Here is a 12,307-nt window from a genome sequence, read left to right as displayed (position 1 = left end):
CTCAAGACCAACAGAAGCTATTCTGAAATCTCATTACAGTAGAGAGGAGGTGACTTTGAAGAGGTGTTCTGGAACTGTGGAGGGGAGGATGAGTCTTTCCCTTGCCATCACTGATGCCACTCCCCCAAAAGCTACCAGGTGACAAGTGGGCTTTCAAACAGCATCCCTTGTTCTCCACAGAGGTCAGTGGAGTGGGGCAATTTTTCAAAGAGAAGCTGTGATTGTTCCCCCTTATCTCACCCCTCCTATGGATCCAATCACCTTTTAATCAAGGTGGGCCAAACAGCTTGCCCATAATTTTGAAGGGGAAGTTGGTCCTCATCAAAATTCCATCCACCCTGCAACAAGGCTTCAAAACATCTTTCTTTGGTCATGATGGAAGGCCTGTCCAGATCTCCCGAAGGAGCTTGAGGATTAGGCCCTTAGGCCCAACATCTCCCATGCCTTGGCTAATGAATTATGGTAGCCTCTTTACCTTTGCTGTTGCCATCTGGTCCTCGAAGGATCGTGCACTCCTCGATGTTCCCAAATGCTTCAAATAACCTGCGCACATCATCTTCTGACTGCTGTTTGTTGAGCATGCCCACAAACAGTTTTCTGTCTTCTGGAACAAAATTAAGAGATGCTTACCATATTTCAGAAGGAAGGGGAAAGCAGATGAGACTCAGGATGGAGGTGTCATTCAAGGACAGATTTATAAAGGCAGCATCCCCAGAGAGGGAAATGAGATGTGGTTAGCCAAGGGAATGTATAACGTAGGATGAGCAAGGGGTGGTCCTCGGCTGTTGCCTCTTGTGCCGCCATATCTCATCCTTCCTACTGATCCAATCACGTTTTAATCAAGGTGGGGCCAACATTTTGCCCATAATTTTGCTTGCAAAGAAGAACTGTTTTCAGAAACTGACTACCAAGCAAATCATTAACATTCCAACCCTACCCCTCTTCCTATCCACAGTTTCCCGGAAAGAATCCTAAGGGGTAGGGGTGGGGGAACCAACAGATGTCCCTCTCCAAGAACTTGAGATCCATACCTGGAAACATAAAAGTTCTAGGAAGCCATGGAAAAGAAACATCTTGAACAGGATCTGTTCTCTAGGTCTCCAGAGGTATTCCACAACTGAATGTGACATCACCTTTTGAGGCTGGCATTTTACAGTGCTCAGTCTTAGGCACTCTGTCAGTGGAAATCTCCTATTGCTAAGTGGCATTGACTTTATTATTGTGTCCTCCACTATTGAACGTGTGAGTTGCAAGGCAAAGTTTATATCTGGCAAGGATCCTATGTCTGAAGAAATGGAGGCCCCTGGGTACAGGAAACTTAGTTCAGTCTGAATCAGTTCTAGGATTTGCATCATGCCTGTAGACGCTTAAAAAAGATAAACAACCCTTCACAATGCATATAAAGATTTTTTTTAAAAAAAAAACCCTAATGCATAAACGACTTCATTTATAGTTCATTAAATGCTCTGAAAACGTTGGTGAGCAGTTCCTCGCACCCCTTTCCCCCGGAGACATTTTTACAGAACAGATGTAACCAATTTGAATAAATACTTGTCAATAAATAAACAGATTACGTTGGCTTCCTTCAAAAGGAAGCAGCCCAAAGCATGCATCCTGCTCAAGTTGCTACTTAATATAACCTGAAACTTTTAGAGAAAAGGCAGGTGGTGTGTGTTCAATTTCCAGGCTACAACACATAGGGCAAGGATGCACAAACCAATGTTTGTTCATATTCTAAGAAGTGGTGCTATTCGGGCAGGCCACTGGGGAAGAGATCCAGCCTGCAGAACTGAAAGGAAAGGGAGGTGATTTACTATGTTTGAACAGAGATGGGTCCTTTTAGACCATTAAACTGCGAGCCTGAATCACTCAGCTGCACCACTGATTCTATGTCCTTGGAGAAGGACCATATTGCCCCTAGGCCATAGATCCTAATACTCCTAGAAAGCGATTAGAATGGATGTAAGGCACCACAGTTCTGGGTTTGCACAAAATATGGAATCATAAGTGAATCAAGCAGGCTGTAAGACATTACACAAATAAAAATGGGCCAAGATTCTAATGCTAGCCAAGTTTGGCATTAGAGCAAATGTCAAGGTTGGTTACTGAACTGGTGAAGTGTCTCCCGGGAACCTAGATAGCCTTAAATCAAAGACTGTAGGAAGCAAGTACTGAGGCCAAACATGTACAAATGCATATCCTTGGGTCAAAACCCAGTTTCTGGGGTGAAGGACTGGCCTCAGCCACTCTTTTTCATCAACTTCTAGGTAATGTTCAGGGATGCTCACTGGCTGGGTTTGAACAACATCCTTTTTCAGAAACACTAAATACCTACAGAATGCATTCAAACAACATGCTAACCTTGGGTAGTTTTAATCATGGGGGGCGTGGTGGCTCAGTGGTTAAGACACCAGGCTTGTTGACCAGACGGTTGCAAGTTCAGCGGTTTGAGACCCGAGTGCCGCATGGAGGAGTGAGCTTCCGCACTTGCCCCAGCTCTTGCCAACCTAGCAATTTGAAAGCATGCAAATGGGGGTAGATAAATAAGTACCGCTTTGGCGGGAAGGTAACAGCGTTTCCATGATTGTCATGCTGGCCACATGACGCGGAAGGGTCCTTAGACAATGCTGGCTCTTTGGCCATGGAAACGGAGATGAGCACCGCCCCCTCGTGTGTCATTAGACACAACTGAACGGGAATCTTTACCTTTTTTTCTTAATTGTGGCTTAGTGTGTGGTGTGAACCCAAGTCATTTGGTTGGTTTATCGTTCAGTGTATTTTGGCTTCATTTAGTAACTGTTTGTCTGACCCAGCCAGCTGACATCCAGTTGACATTTCCCCCCTTGCCCCAATTTCAAGTTGTTACCTTTTTGGGGGATCTCTATTTCTGCTTAATCTTATATCTCTGTCTATTTCTTTCCATCTCCTTCTCCATCTCCATCTTCATCATATCCATCTGACTTTTTCTCTTTTTCTACCTCTGTCTCCATTTCTGTCTGATCTTATCTCTCTCTCTTTCCTTCTCCTTCTCCTTCTCCTTCTCCTTCTCCTTCTCCTTCTCCTTCTCCATCTTCATCTATCTCCATCTCCATCATCTCCATCTGATTTTTTTCCTCTCTTTTTCTACCTCTGTCTCCATTTCTGTCTGATCTTATCTCTCTCTCTTTCTTTCTCCTTCTCCTTCTCCTTCTCCTTCTCCTTCTCCTTCTCCTTCTCCTTCTCCTTCTCCTTCTCCTTCTCCTTCTCCTTCTCCTATCTCCTTCTATCTCCATCTCCATCTATCTCCATCTCCATCTATCTCCATCTTCATCATCTCCATCTGATTTTTTCCTCTCTTTTTCTCTGTCTCCATTTCTGCCTGATCTTCTCTCTCTCTCTTTCCACCTCCACCTCCACCTCCATCTCTGCCTGATCTTACATATCACATTTCTGCCTCTGCCTCTGTCTCTGGACTTCCCAGTTTGGCTCATAGCCCTTGGATTCCCTCCTGGTCTCTCATCTGAGTCCTAACCAGGCCTGAACTTACTTAGTTCTTAACCCGAATAAGGCCAGCTACCTACGGGAGTGTCAAATGCTAGAACGATGAACTTTGGTCCCCATTTCTGAGCTCACAGTTATACTCTGTGCCAGCTTGCACAGCTGTTTCCCTTCTGGGGCAGCAGGGCTCTGGGGTGCTCCAATGTGTGTCCTCCACTGGAGAGCACCAGCTTCCAGCCCTGTTGCCTGCCAAATGTTTTTTCATAGACTTGTCAGTTTAAATATGCAGTGTTTTTAAGCCTAGCTCCTGATGTTTATAGGAAGTCCCAACACCTTCCCTGGTGCAAACAGGGGTTAAATTATTCCTTGTTCTATTTATATTTAAATGATCTGTTTTTACAAGAACTTGTGAGGCAGGAGTGTCAGACGGGCTGGGAGAACAAGGCAGCACATAATAAAGGGAAGAAGTGCTGGTGGCCGAGAGGTGAGAATTGTCAATTAACAAGGCAGGGGTGAGGAAGAGGGAGGCATCTGGCCACCCAGCTGGACCAGTGACAAGAAGGACACTGTGTAATCACGGGGCAGAAGTGACAGCCCTGGAATCGGTCGCTTGCATTGCATTATCATATAAATGAATGTCAGCTTTTCCGATAGGTAGGGATGGATGCAAAAACAAGGGTAAAAATTAAGAGGAAAATAAAATATTTCCAGAATAATTAAATAACAGGAAGGAAGGAAACAAGGAAGCAAGGAAGCAAGGAAGCAAGGAAGGAAGAACACAGAGCAGAGGAAGGAAGGAAGGAAGGAAGGAAGGAAGGAAGGAAGGAAGGAAGGAAGGAAGGAAGGAAGGAAGGGTAATGATCATGAATACAGGACAAGGGAAAGTTTTGCAGATCATGATTTATTTATCTTAGTTTGCATTTTCTTTTTCCGGAATGCCACAAAACCTATATTCATCCCCAACAAAAACCACAATTCCCTGGCCTTTCTTTCAGTTTTGTCTGCATTTCTAAACAAACAAAAGCCCAAGAGGTAGCAAACCACTTAAAAACTCAATCCCCCAGTAACAGATCCCAAACAGAAGAACAACTGATTCTGAGAAAATGCTACGTCACAGGGTTTCACAACACCCAGTATCTGGCTTCTAACAGCAGGGACCTTCCAACCTTTTCTCTGACCTTTAGCCCTCTGCATTCCAGCCCACCGAGATATTCAACTCACTTCACCAAGAATCGATGCAGCCTGAAATTAGCAAATAAATATATTTTCCTCCTTTCTCCTTAAATCACAGGTTTTTTTTTTCTTTTTACAGTGTTTTGCCATCAAAGCTTCCAACAGGATGTGCAGCTAGTTGCAAGCAAGTGATTTACTGCAGAAATTTCTTGTTCTTTTGGTCTTCTTTATTTTGAGACACCCCTAGTGAGAAAGAGCTGAGTGCAAGAAGGAGAGGACAGGTGGTTCTCAGCAGAATGACTCCACCCATGTCCATTTTGAATTTTTAAGTCATTCTCTTGTCCTCTAAGCCCATCACAAAGGTTGGATCATGTTTCCTCAGAAACCCCAAAGAACTGAACCTTGTTGGGTTCTGTGGAAGAGCTGTGAAAAGGTCTTTAAAAATAGTTGGAAGTTGCAGAACAGCCAGGATGCTGAGCGCCTACTTTTTGGCAGCTGAATCAGTGGCACCAAGAAGAAATAAGATGGTGGATGGATGCTGCATAAATGGGAATGTGAAATGTTGCAGGAATGGCAGGGGAAGCTCTAGAAAAAAGAGCTTTGTTACCAAGTACTGGAGGCAGGTAATATTCTTAGAAAACCCAAAATTTATCACCACAAAGGAACTGACATAAGAGGTAGAGCTGCAACTTATGCATTCTTGCAATGACTGAATGTATTTAGGAGCAAGTAGATGTTTGATTCTGGACCCAGCTCTCTTCAGAAGTCCATAATGCTGAGAAGGGTGGAAGGAAAGAGAAGAACAGGGTGACCAGCAGCAAGGTGGATGGACTAATTTACGGTGATGTTTTTTAAAAAAATATTAAAGATTACAATTACAACAGTAAAACGAATGCAAACTAAAAAAAAAATAAAAGAATAGAAAGAAAAAGTAGAAGATGCAGAAAAGAAAAAAAAAAGAGAAAATTAGAAAGCGAAATAGAAAAGAAAGGAAAAATAAGAATAAAGAAAAAGAAAAGAAATATATAAAGAAGTGACTTCCCCCTTCATCAGAACAAGTGTAAACAATTTTAGTAACTTATCACCTTCTCTTAAAATACAACAAATGGTCTCTTCTTCCCATATCCCATCTCTTATGTATAAACAAATCCATAAAGCCTCATCATTTCAGACCTGATGTCAGCAAATATCCATTAAGGGTTACCAGAGATAATAACTTGTCTATTTTAACCCTGATCAAATAAACCAACTTTATATTCCTTCCCTTTACTTTTAATAGTCTTGATCTTCAGTCCCTTCAAATAATGTCCTAGAACTTGATTTCTTTTTGTTTGTTTTTGTCCCTTAGAAAATTCTTCAGAGCCTTAACAAGCCCCTTTTGTAAATCCAATGTAGGAAAATTATCCAGGTCACTCCCTTGGTTAGTTATTTGCATATCCCTTTTAATTATTAAGACATCAGCTGGTTTCTTTTGTATGTCCAGTGTAGCATCATTTTCCATATCATTCTTGTAGCCTGTCATTTTTAAATCCACTTTCAGTTCAGTCTCAATCTTGCTAGGTAAAACTTGTTCCTCTTCCATAACATCTTTTAAACACAGTCTATCTATAGAGGCAGACACTTAAAATTAACTTCTGGGTCCATTGTTCAAAAATATCCTTCAATATATTCAAATGTTGAAATATTTTGCTGCATCTGTAATTGTAAGTTGAGTTTGGGTGTTCTTCTACTTTAATTATAATCTTTAATCCCTCAAGTTCCCTCTAGTGTCCAATTTTTAAAGTCTTATCTTAACTTTTTTTTAAAATTCAAAACAAAAGCATTTTCCCATGTGAAGGATTCATTATAGTTAATTCCAAAATCTTAATTTAAATTTATCTGGATCCTTAGTCTGTTTGTAACTTCCTGAAATCAAAGTTTTAATCACCCTTTTGCTGTTTATTCAATTTTTTTAAAAGCCTTTAAACTTGTATTTAAAACTTATTTTGCTAAGGACTGGAGGAAGCTTACCTGGTGCTATAAAAGTTATTGATTCAAAGATCCCTAATAGCTGAAAAGCAGTTAACAAGCAATCTCTGAATGTGATTAGAAAAGGAAGTATGAGAACTTAGTGTCCTTTCAAAGGCGTTGACCGTGGTTTGAGCAAGATGGTTATTCCCTCATCGTCCAGAGCTCTAAACCCACCAGAAACCACTGTCTTGTGGTCTCCTGGTGAGGAGCAGCTGTCTGGAGCCCTTGGGGGAGATCTCAAGTCCTCTCCTTGTCTGGAGAGGAATTACGAAGAGCCGGTATATTCGCTGGCTCTTCATTCCACTGTGATTGTTGGTGCCAGTTTTAGCAGAGCCATCTTCAGTCCACCATTTCTTCCTTGGAAGCCATAGTGATGGATAGACTTTGGAAGACCTGAAGGACCAGGTTGGGATAGATTGTCCTGGACAACGTCTGTCTATGTGGTCACTAACAGTTGACATTGATGATGGCACATAATCAATCCATCCATCCATCCATCCATCCATCAGTCAGTCAGATGTTTGATCCATGTCCGCCTCTTTGAAAGCCACAGGTGGGCAAAATAAAGGCTGGGTGCTGAATTGCTGTTTGTCAGAAAAGTCTCTTTTCTTGACCCAGTCTTGAACAGTGCATATGGGGCTACACTGCAAAAGGAGATGGGGACTTTGCAGATATTTGGGGTGGCACAAAGTACGTTAACTATGAATGCTATTTAATTTAATGAATCCAGTTAAAGTTTAGCATGTGCACAAAAATACTTACTAGTGATCCCTGTCCTCTCATATCTATATATAGTTTGGGTGACAGTACTAGCTGACCTTAAATGAAAAGCTAAGCAGGCCTAATTTGGATTTGTGGAGTCCTTGGTGCGAAGATGTTGCCTAGTCTGGCAATGAAACCTCTGCAAGAAAACAACAAGGCTCAGACAGTTCAACCCTGAACTACAAATATTCGCTTTGATTGGTAATTTGGATTTGAATGGGAGACCACTAGGAACCCCCAGGTCTGCATGCTAGATTGGGAAGTTGAAAACAGCATCTTGTAGAAAGACTAGCATCAAAACCCTTCACTTTGTTATTAAGAAAACTACAAGGTCATGGCCACACGATCACCAGGAGAGAAGCTCAACTCAAAGGACACATATATATACACCCACACCCCACATTAGAAAGCCAGTTTGGTATAGTGTTTAAGATGCTGGACTAGAAACTGGGGGACCATGAGTTCTAGTCCTCCCTCAAGCATGAAACCAGCTAACTCATCTCACAGGGTTGTTATTGTGGAGAAAATAGAAGGCAAGAGCATTGAGTATTGACTTGCACAAAATAAAGGCAGGATATAAATCTAGTAATAATGAAAATGATAAATAAAGAGAGGAGGTAGCAGTGGGATGAGGTCAACAGAGTTTGGAGGCACACAGAATGACACACAGGATCACATCGTAAGCTCCCTAGATGGCACTGACGTACATATGTCTTATGTGCTTGAAGAATAGGCAGTGCAGATCTGCTCAAGGAAAGAGGCTGAGGTCTACAGATGGCCTGGAAATGGAAGATCTCACTGGTGTCGACAAGATCTGGGTGCTCCAGAAGTGTCTAAGAACTGAACTCTTCCAGTGGGGAACGCTGGACCCACAAAATCCAGGAGTGTCTACAGGGACAGGGTCAAGAAAATCAAGATGGCAACCACAACTATGAAATCAAAGCCTTACCCCTGTTTTTTGTGTGTTGTGAGCCATCCAGATTCAATTTGGAGTCAGGCAGCACCTAAGGTGAATTAAATAATTAAACAAAAATGGGTGGAATTTTGGTCACACTGCTGTGGCCACCGTTTTGGCTTTTTTGACCATACCCTGCAGAGATGCCTGCAAATCTTATCCTACCATTTTTTTGGAGTGAGATCCCCAAAGAAATTTGTTCATCCTTCCTGGCTGAACTGCCTCCTGAGATGGGGTGTTTGGAGCTACATTCTTGGCTTGGAGCAACTTTTGCACAACCTGTTGAGTTTGGAGTTTCAAAGGCTCAGAAAGATAGGTGGACAAAAATGCCAAATCCAGACTAAACATCTGGCTGACTATGCAACCAACCATAATAATAATAATAATAATAATAATAATAATAATAATAATGAGGGAGCACTATGTACAAAAGGCAGGATACAAATCTAAGAAATAAATATATATGGGAACTTCTGTACTTGGGGGGGAGGGTGAAGCTTGGGTGTTTTCCTTGTATTTTTGGCTCAATGAAGGCCATCTAAGAGCTCATGCCTGGAAATCTGGTCCCTTTCCTTCCTCAGAACAGTGGTGAAACCCTGCCATAGTTTTTGGATTTCCCATGGCACTCAAAAGAATATCTAAGCAGAACAATGGGCTCCAGTATCTACCGCTTCTCTCTAATAATAATAATAATAATAATAATAATAATAATAATACCATATGCATAAAAATGAAGCTTGATTTGCAGAGTTGAGTCAACTGGATTTGTGCAGCATTGGCTCTTACAGTTTTTTCCGTCCATGGTGGAGCTGGCTTGTGCTTTTTAGAACGCACTCAACATCAAACCCGCCACAAGAAGAACTGGAGACTGGATTCCCCGTTGTGTGTTTCCCAGCTGGGATTATACACACAGGCCCACGCGCAGCACACCTGGTCCTGATGTGATCCTCAATATCGGCCGAGCCCGAGAACGGTGAAATTTTTCACATTCGCTCAGAGCAAATCTCCAATGATGCTTGACATCCCCCCGCAGGGTCATTGGCGGCCCAGACGGGATGTCAGGGAAATAAGTTTCAGCACCTCAACTCATTTCAACGGGTGACCTGTAGGGTCTCGGGGGAAAAAAGGGGAGGGGAAAAACTCGTCCAGAAACCTAAAAAGGCTGTGACATTAATATACTGCTAGAGTTCTCGTGGGACTGCAGGAACAGCTCTGGAGAGGAAGCAAGATTAAAAGGAAAAGGAGAAAAGGGGGAACTCTTCCTTTTGCACCAGCTCTTGCGACAACAGTTCAGATCAAATTAAACTTCAGTTTTCAAAACCTTCGGAAGAGGTAATTGAAACACTTCCTGAAAGTTGCCACCAGCTCTGCATTATCGAGCTTGCCCTCTGAATGGGAAGCTTTCCTGGAGCACCAGGGACAGCCCAGCCCAGCGCCTTCTTAATATTAAAGGCAGTGATTAAATGGGATTTGCCAAAAGAGAAAAGGCCGAAAAACCCGCCAATTGTTAATCCCTCCTTTGCTGTGCTGAGAAATTCTATTTCCTTTATTTGAAGAAAGGAGGATGAGAATGACGAGCAGAGCCCTGATTTAAATTCTGGCATCGCAAGGGCTTGTTCTCTTCACCCTCTCCTGACGTCTGAATGTATTCCTTTATTACCATTATTACAGCTTTCTGATTGCATTAAAATTCATCCACATGCTTCCTTACACATTTCCACATTTTTTTCAAAAAATTCTTTTGCTAATTTCTTTCTCTATCTCTCTCCCCTTCTCCTTCCTTCCTTCCTTCCTTCCTTCCTTTCTTCCTTCCTTCCTTCCTTCCTCCCTCCCTCCCTCCCTCCCTCCCTCCCTTTTCTTTCTTTCTTTCTTTCTTTCTTTCTCTTTCTCTTTCTTTCCTTCTTTTCTTTTTTCTCCTTCCCCCCTCCCTCCCTCCTTCCCTTTTCCTCCCTCCCTCCCTTTTCTTTCTTTCCTTCCTTCCTTTCTTTCTTCTCCCTCTCCCCTCCCTCCCTCCTTCCCTTTTCCTCCCTCCCTCCTTCCCTTTTCCTCCCTCCCTCCCTTCCTTCCTTCCTTTCCTTCCTTCCTTCCTTCCTTCCTTCCTTCCTTCCTTCCTTCCTTCCTTCCTTCCTTCCTTCCTTCCTTCCTTCCTCTCCCCTCCCTCCCTCCTTCCCTTTTCTTCCCTCCCTCCCTCCCTCCCTTCCTTCCTCCCTCCCTTTTCTTTCTTTCTTTCTTTCTTTCTTTCTCTCTCTCTTTTCTCCCTCCCTCTCTCCCTTCTCTTTCCTCCCTCCCTCCCTCCCTCCCTCCCTCCCTCTTCTTTCTTTCTTTCTTCCTTCCTTCCTCTCCCCTCCCTCCCTCCTTCCCTTTTCCTCCCTCCCTCCCTCCCTCCCTCCCACCTTCCTTCCCCTTTCCAGACTTAGAACATTGTTGAATTTAAGTGGCAAATTTCTGAATGGCCGATTCACAAAATGCTCTCTCCTCAGTTCACACCCCAAAACACATCAAGGAAAGCCTGTTTTCAGAATTCTTGTCAACCCTTTTATCAGCTACGTCTGGTATTTTCTTGTGTGTCTCTGGGTGAATACACTTCTGCTTTCTTCCTGCATTGTGTCAGTGTGCATTTGTGTGTCTGTGTGCACTGAGAAGCACAGGATGGGCTGCTGGTGCTCAGTTCTGGGTCATGTGACCAGCAGGGAGGGGGCTTAGAATGGAGGGATCGGTATCCCTGATCCTGAAAGTCTTCTTGGTTGAAGATTCTGTCCATGGAGCTTGGGGGCATTTGTGGGCAGCACTTTTTCTCCATCTTGCTGTATCTGCTTATCATTTAATGCAGCGTATTTTAAATAATCAATTTAAACTATTTTAGGGTGTCTTCAGAGGACCCAACCCCTCAAGCTGATGTTCAGGATGAAAATAATGGAAGCACATGACATCAGCATGACAAGAAGTCCTTCTTAATGAACCAAGGGTTTTCCCACAACTTTTTGTGAATGGGCGATTCAGAAATTCATCACTTAAATTCAACGATCTTCCCAATCAAGCTGAAAACTCTGCTCTCATTTAGGATGAGGCAGAGATGCTTTAGGGTTTCCTTTCTCATCCGTAGCCAGCTGCCAAACATTAGGTTTTTCCTTGGGGCCATAATTCATATGGAGTTGTATCCAGAGGACGTAACATGGTTTGGGGCATCCCACCCTTCCCAGTGACCCCCCAGAGCCCACCCCACAAAAAAAGGTCCTTTTAAAAACTAACAAAAACTCTGGATCATGAAAAATGCACATGGCATTCCAAAAATCTCACTTTGGTTTCAAGGAATGCAGAGTTTGGCAACGGCCATAAATAGTGCCGAATCAGCTGCCCGTGTTGAATACTTTTCTCTTAACTGAATCTTTTATCCTGTTAGTTTAATTAGGATTAAAAGGAAAGTCTGCACATTTTACTGTGTTTCTGCAGAAGACAAACGTCCTTCCGATCCTCAAGGGAAGGCAAAGAAGTTAGTAATAACCTAACCAAGACCACGTTTTACTCAGCCACTTTCCTTTCCTAGCTCCCTGAATGCCTGTTTCATCCAGGTGTTATGAAGAGTGAAAGCAGTCTTACTTTTGTGGGCTGCTTTTGCTTTTACGTCCTCTGATGGGTTTCCTTTCTGTACCATTTCTGTGAAGGTCTAAGGAGGGTCACGTCTGACTGTTGCTAGCATTGCACAGGAAGTTGAATGCATGGACAGATGTTGCATTGAAATACTAAGCAGGGTGGTGTCAGGTTACCAGTTCTGATGACTAACATAGAGGTAGGGAAGAATTAAGAATGGTGGGAAGTTGGAGAACGGAAAGAGAAATTAAATGGAAGAGCTTCTTGGATGACTTGATGTCATGAGCACCAATGGTGAGCAGGAGGGGGGCCCTATCCAAGGGGGAAAACGCGTGTGTAATA

General features: G+C 42.9%; 1 protein-coding gene across 1 annotated transcript in view; it reads right to left on the bottom strand.

Annotated features, from left to right (window-relative positions):
• LOC134491856 (CUGBP Elav-like family member 4) overlaps positions 1-617 on the bottom strand; it is an 88,958-nt gene extending 88,341 nt beyond the window's left edge. The window contains exon 1 of the mRNA XM_063295881.1: positions 476-617. Coding sequence (XP_063151951.1) covers positions 476-581 — 106 coding nt within the window. The 5' untranslated portion in view covers positions 582-617. The remainder of the gene's footprint in view (positions 1-475) is intronic.
• Between the last annotated feature and the right edge of the window lie 11,690 nt (positions 618-12,307).

Source organism: Candoia aspera, chromosome 2 (genome assembly GCF_035149785.1).
Source record: "Candoia aspera isolate rCanAsp1 chromosome 2, rCanAsp1.hap2, whole genome shotgun sequence".
Classification (NCBI taxonomy): Eukaryota; Metazoa; Chordata; class Lepidosauria; order Squamata; family Boidae; genus Candoia; species Candoia aspera.
Note: the sequence above shows the minus strand (reverse complement) of the source record. Positions and strands in the feature narration are given on the sequence as shown.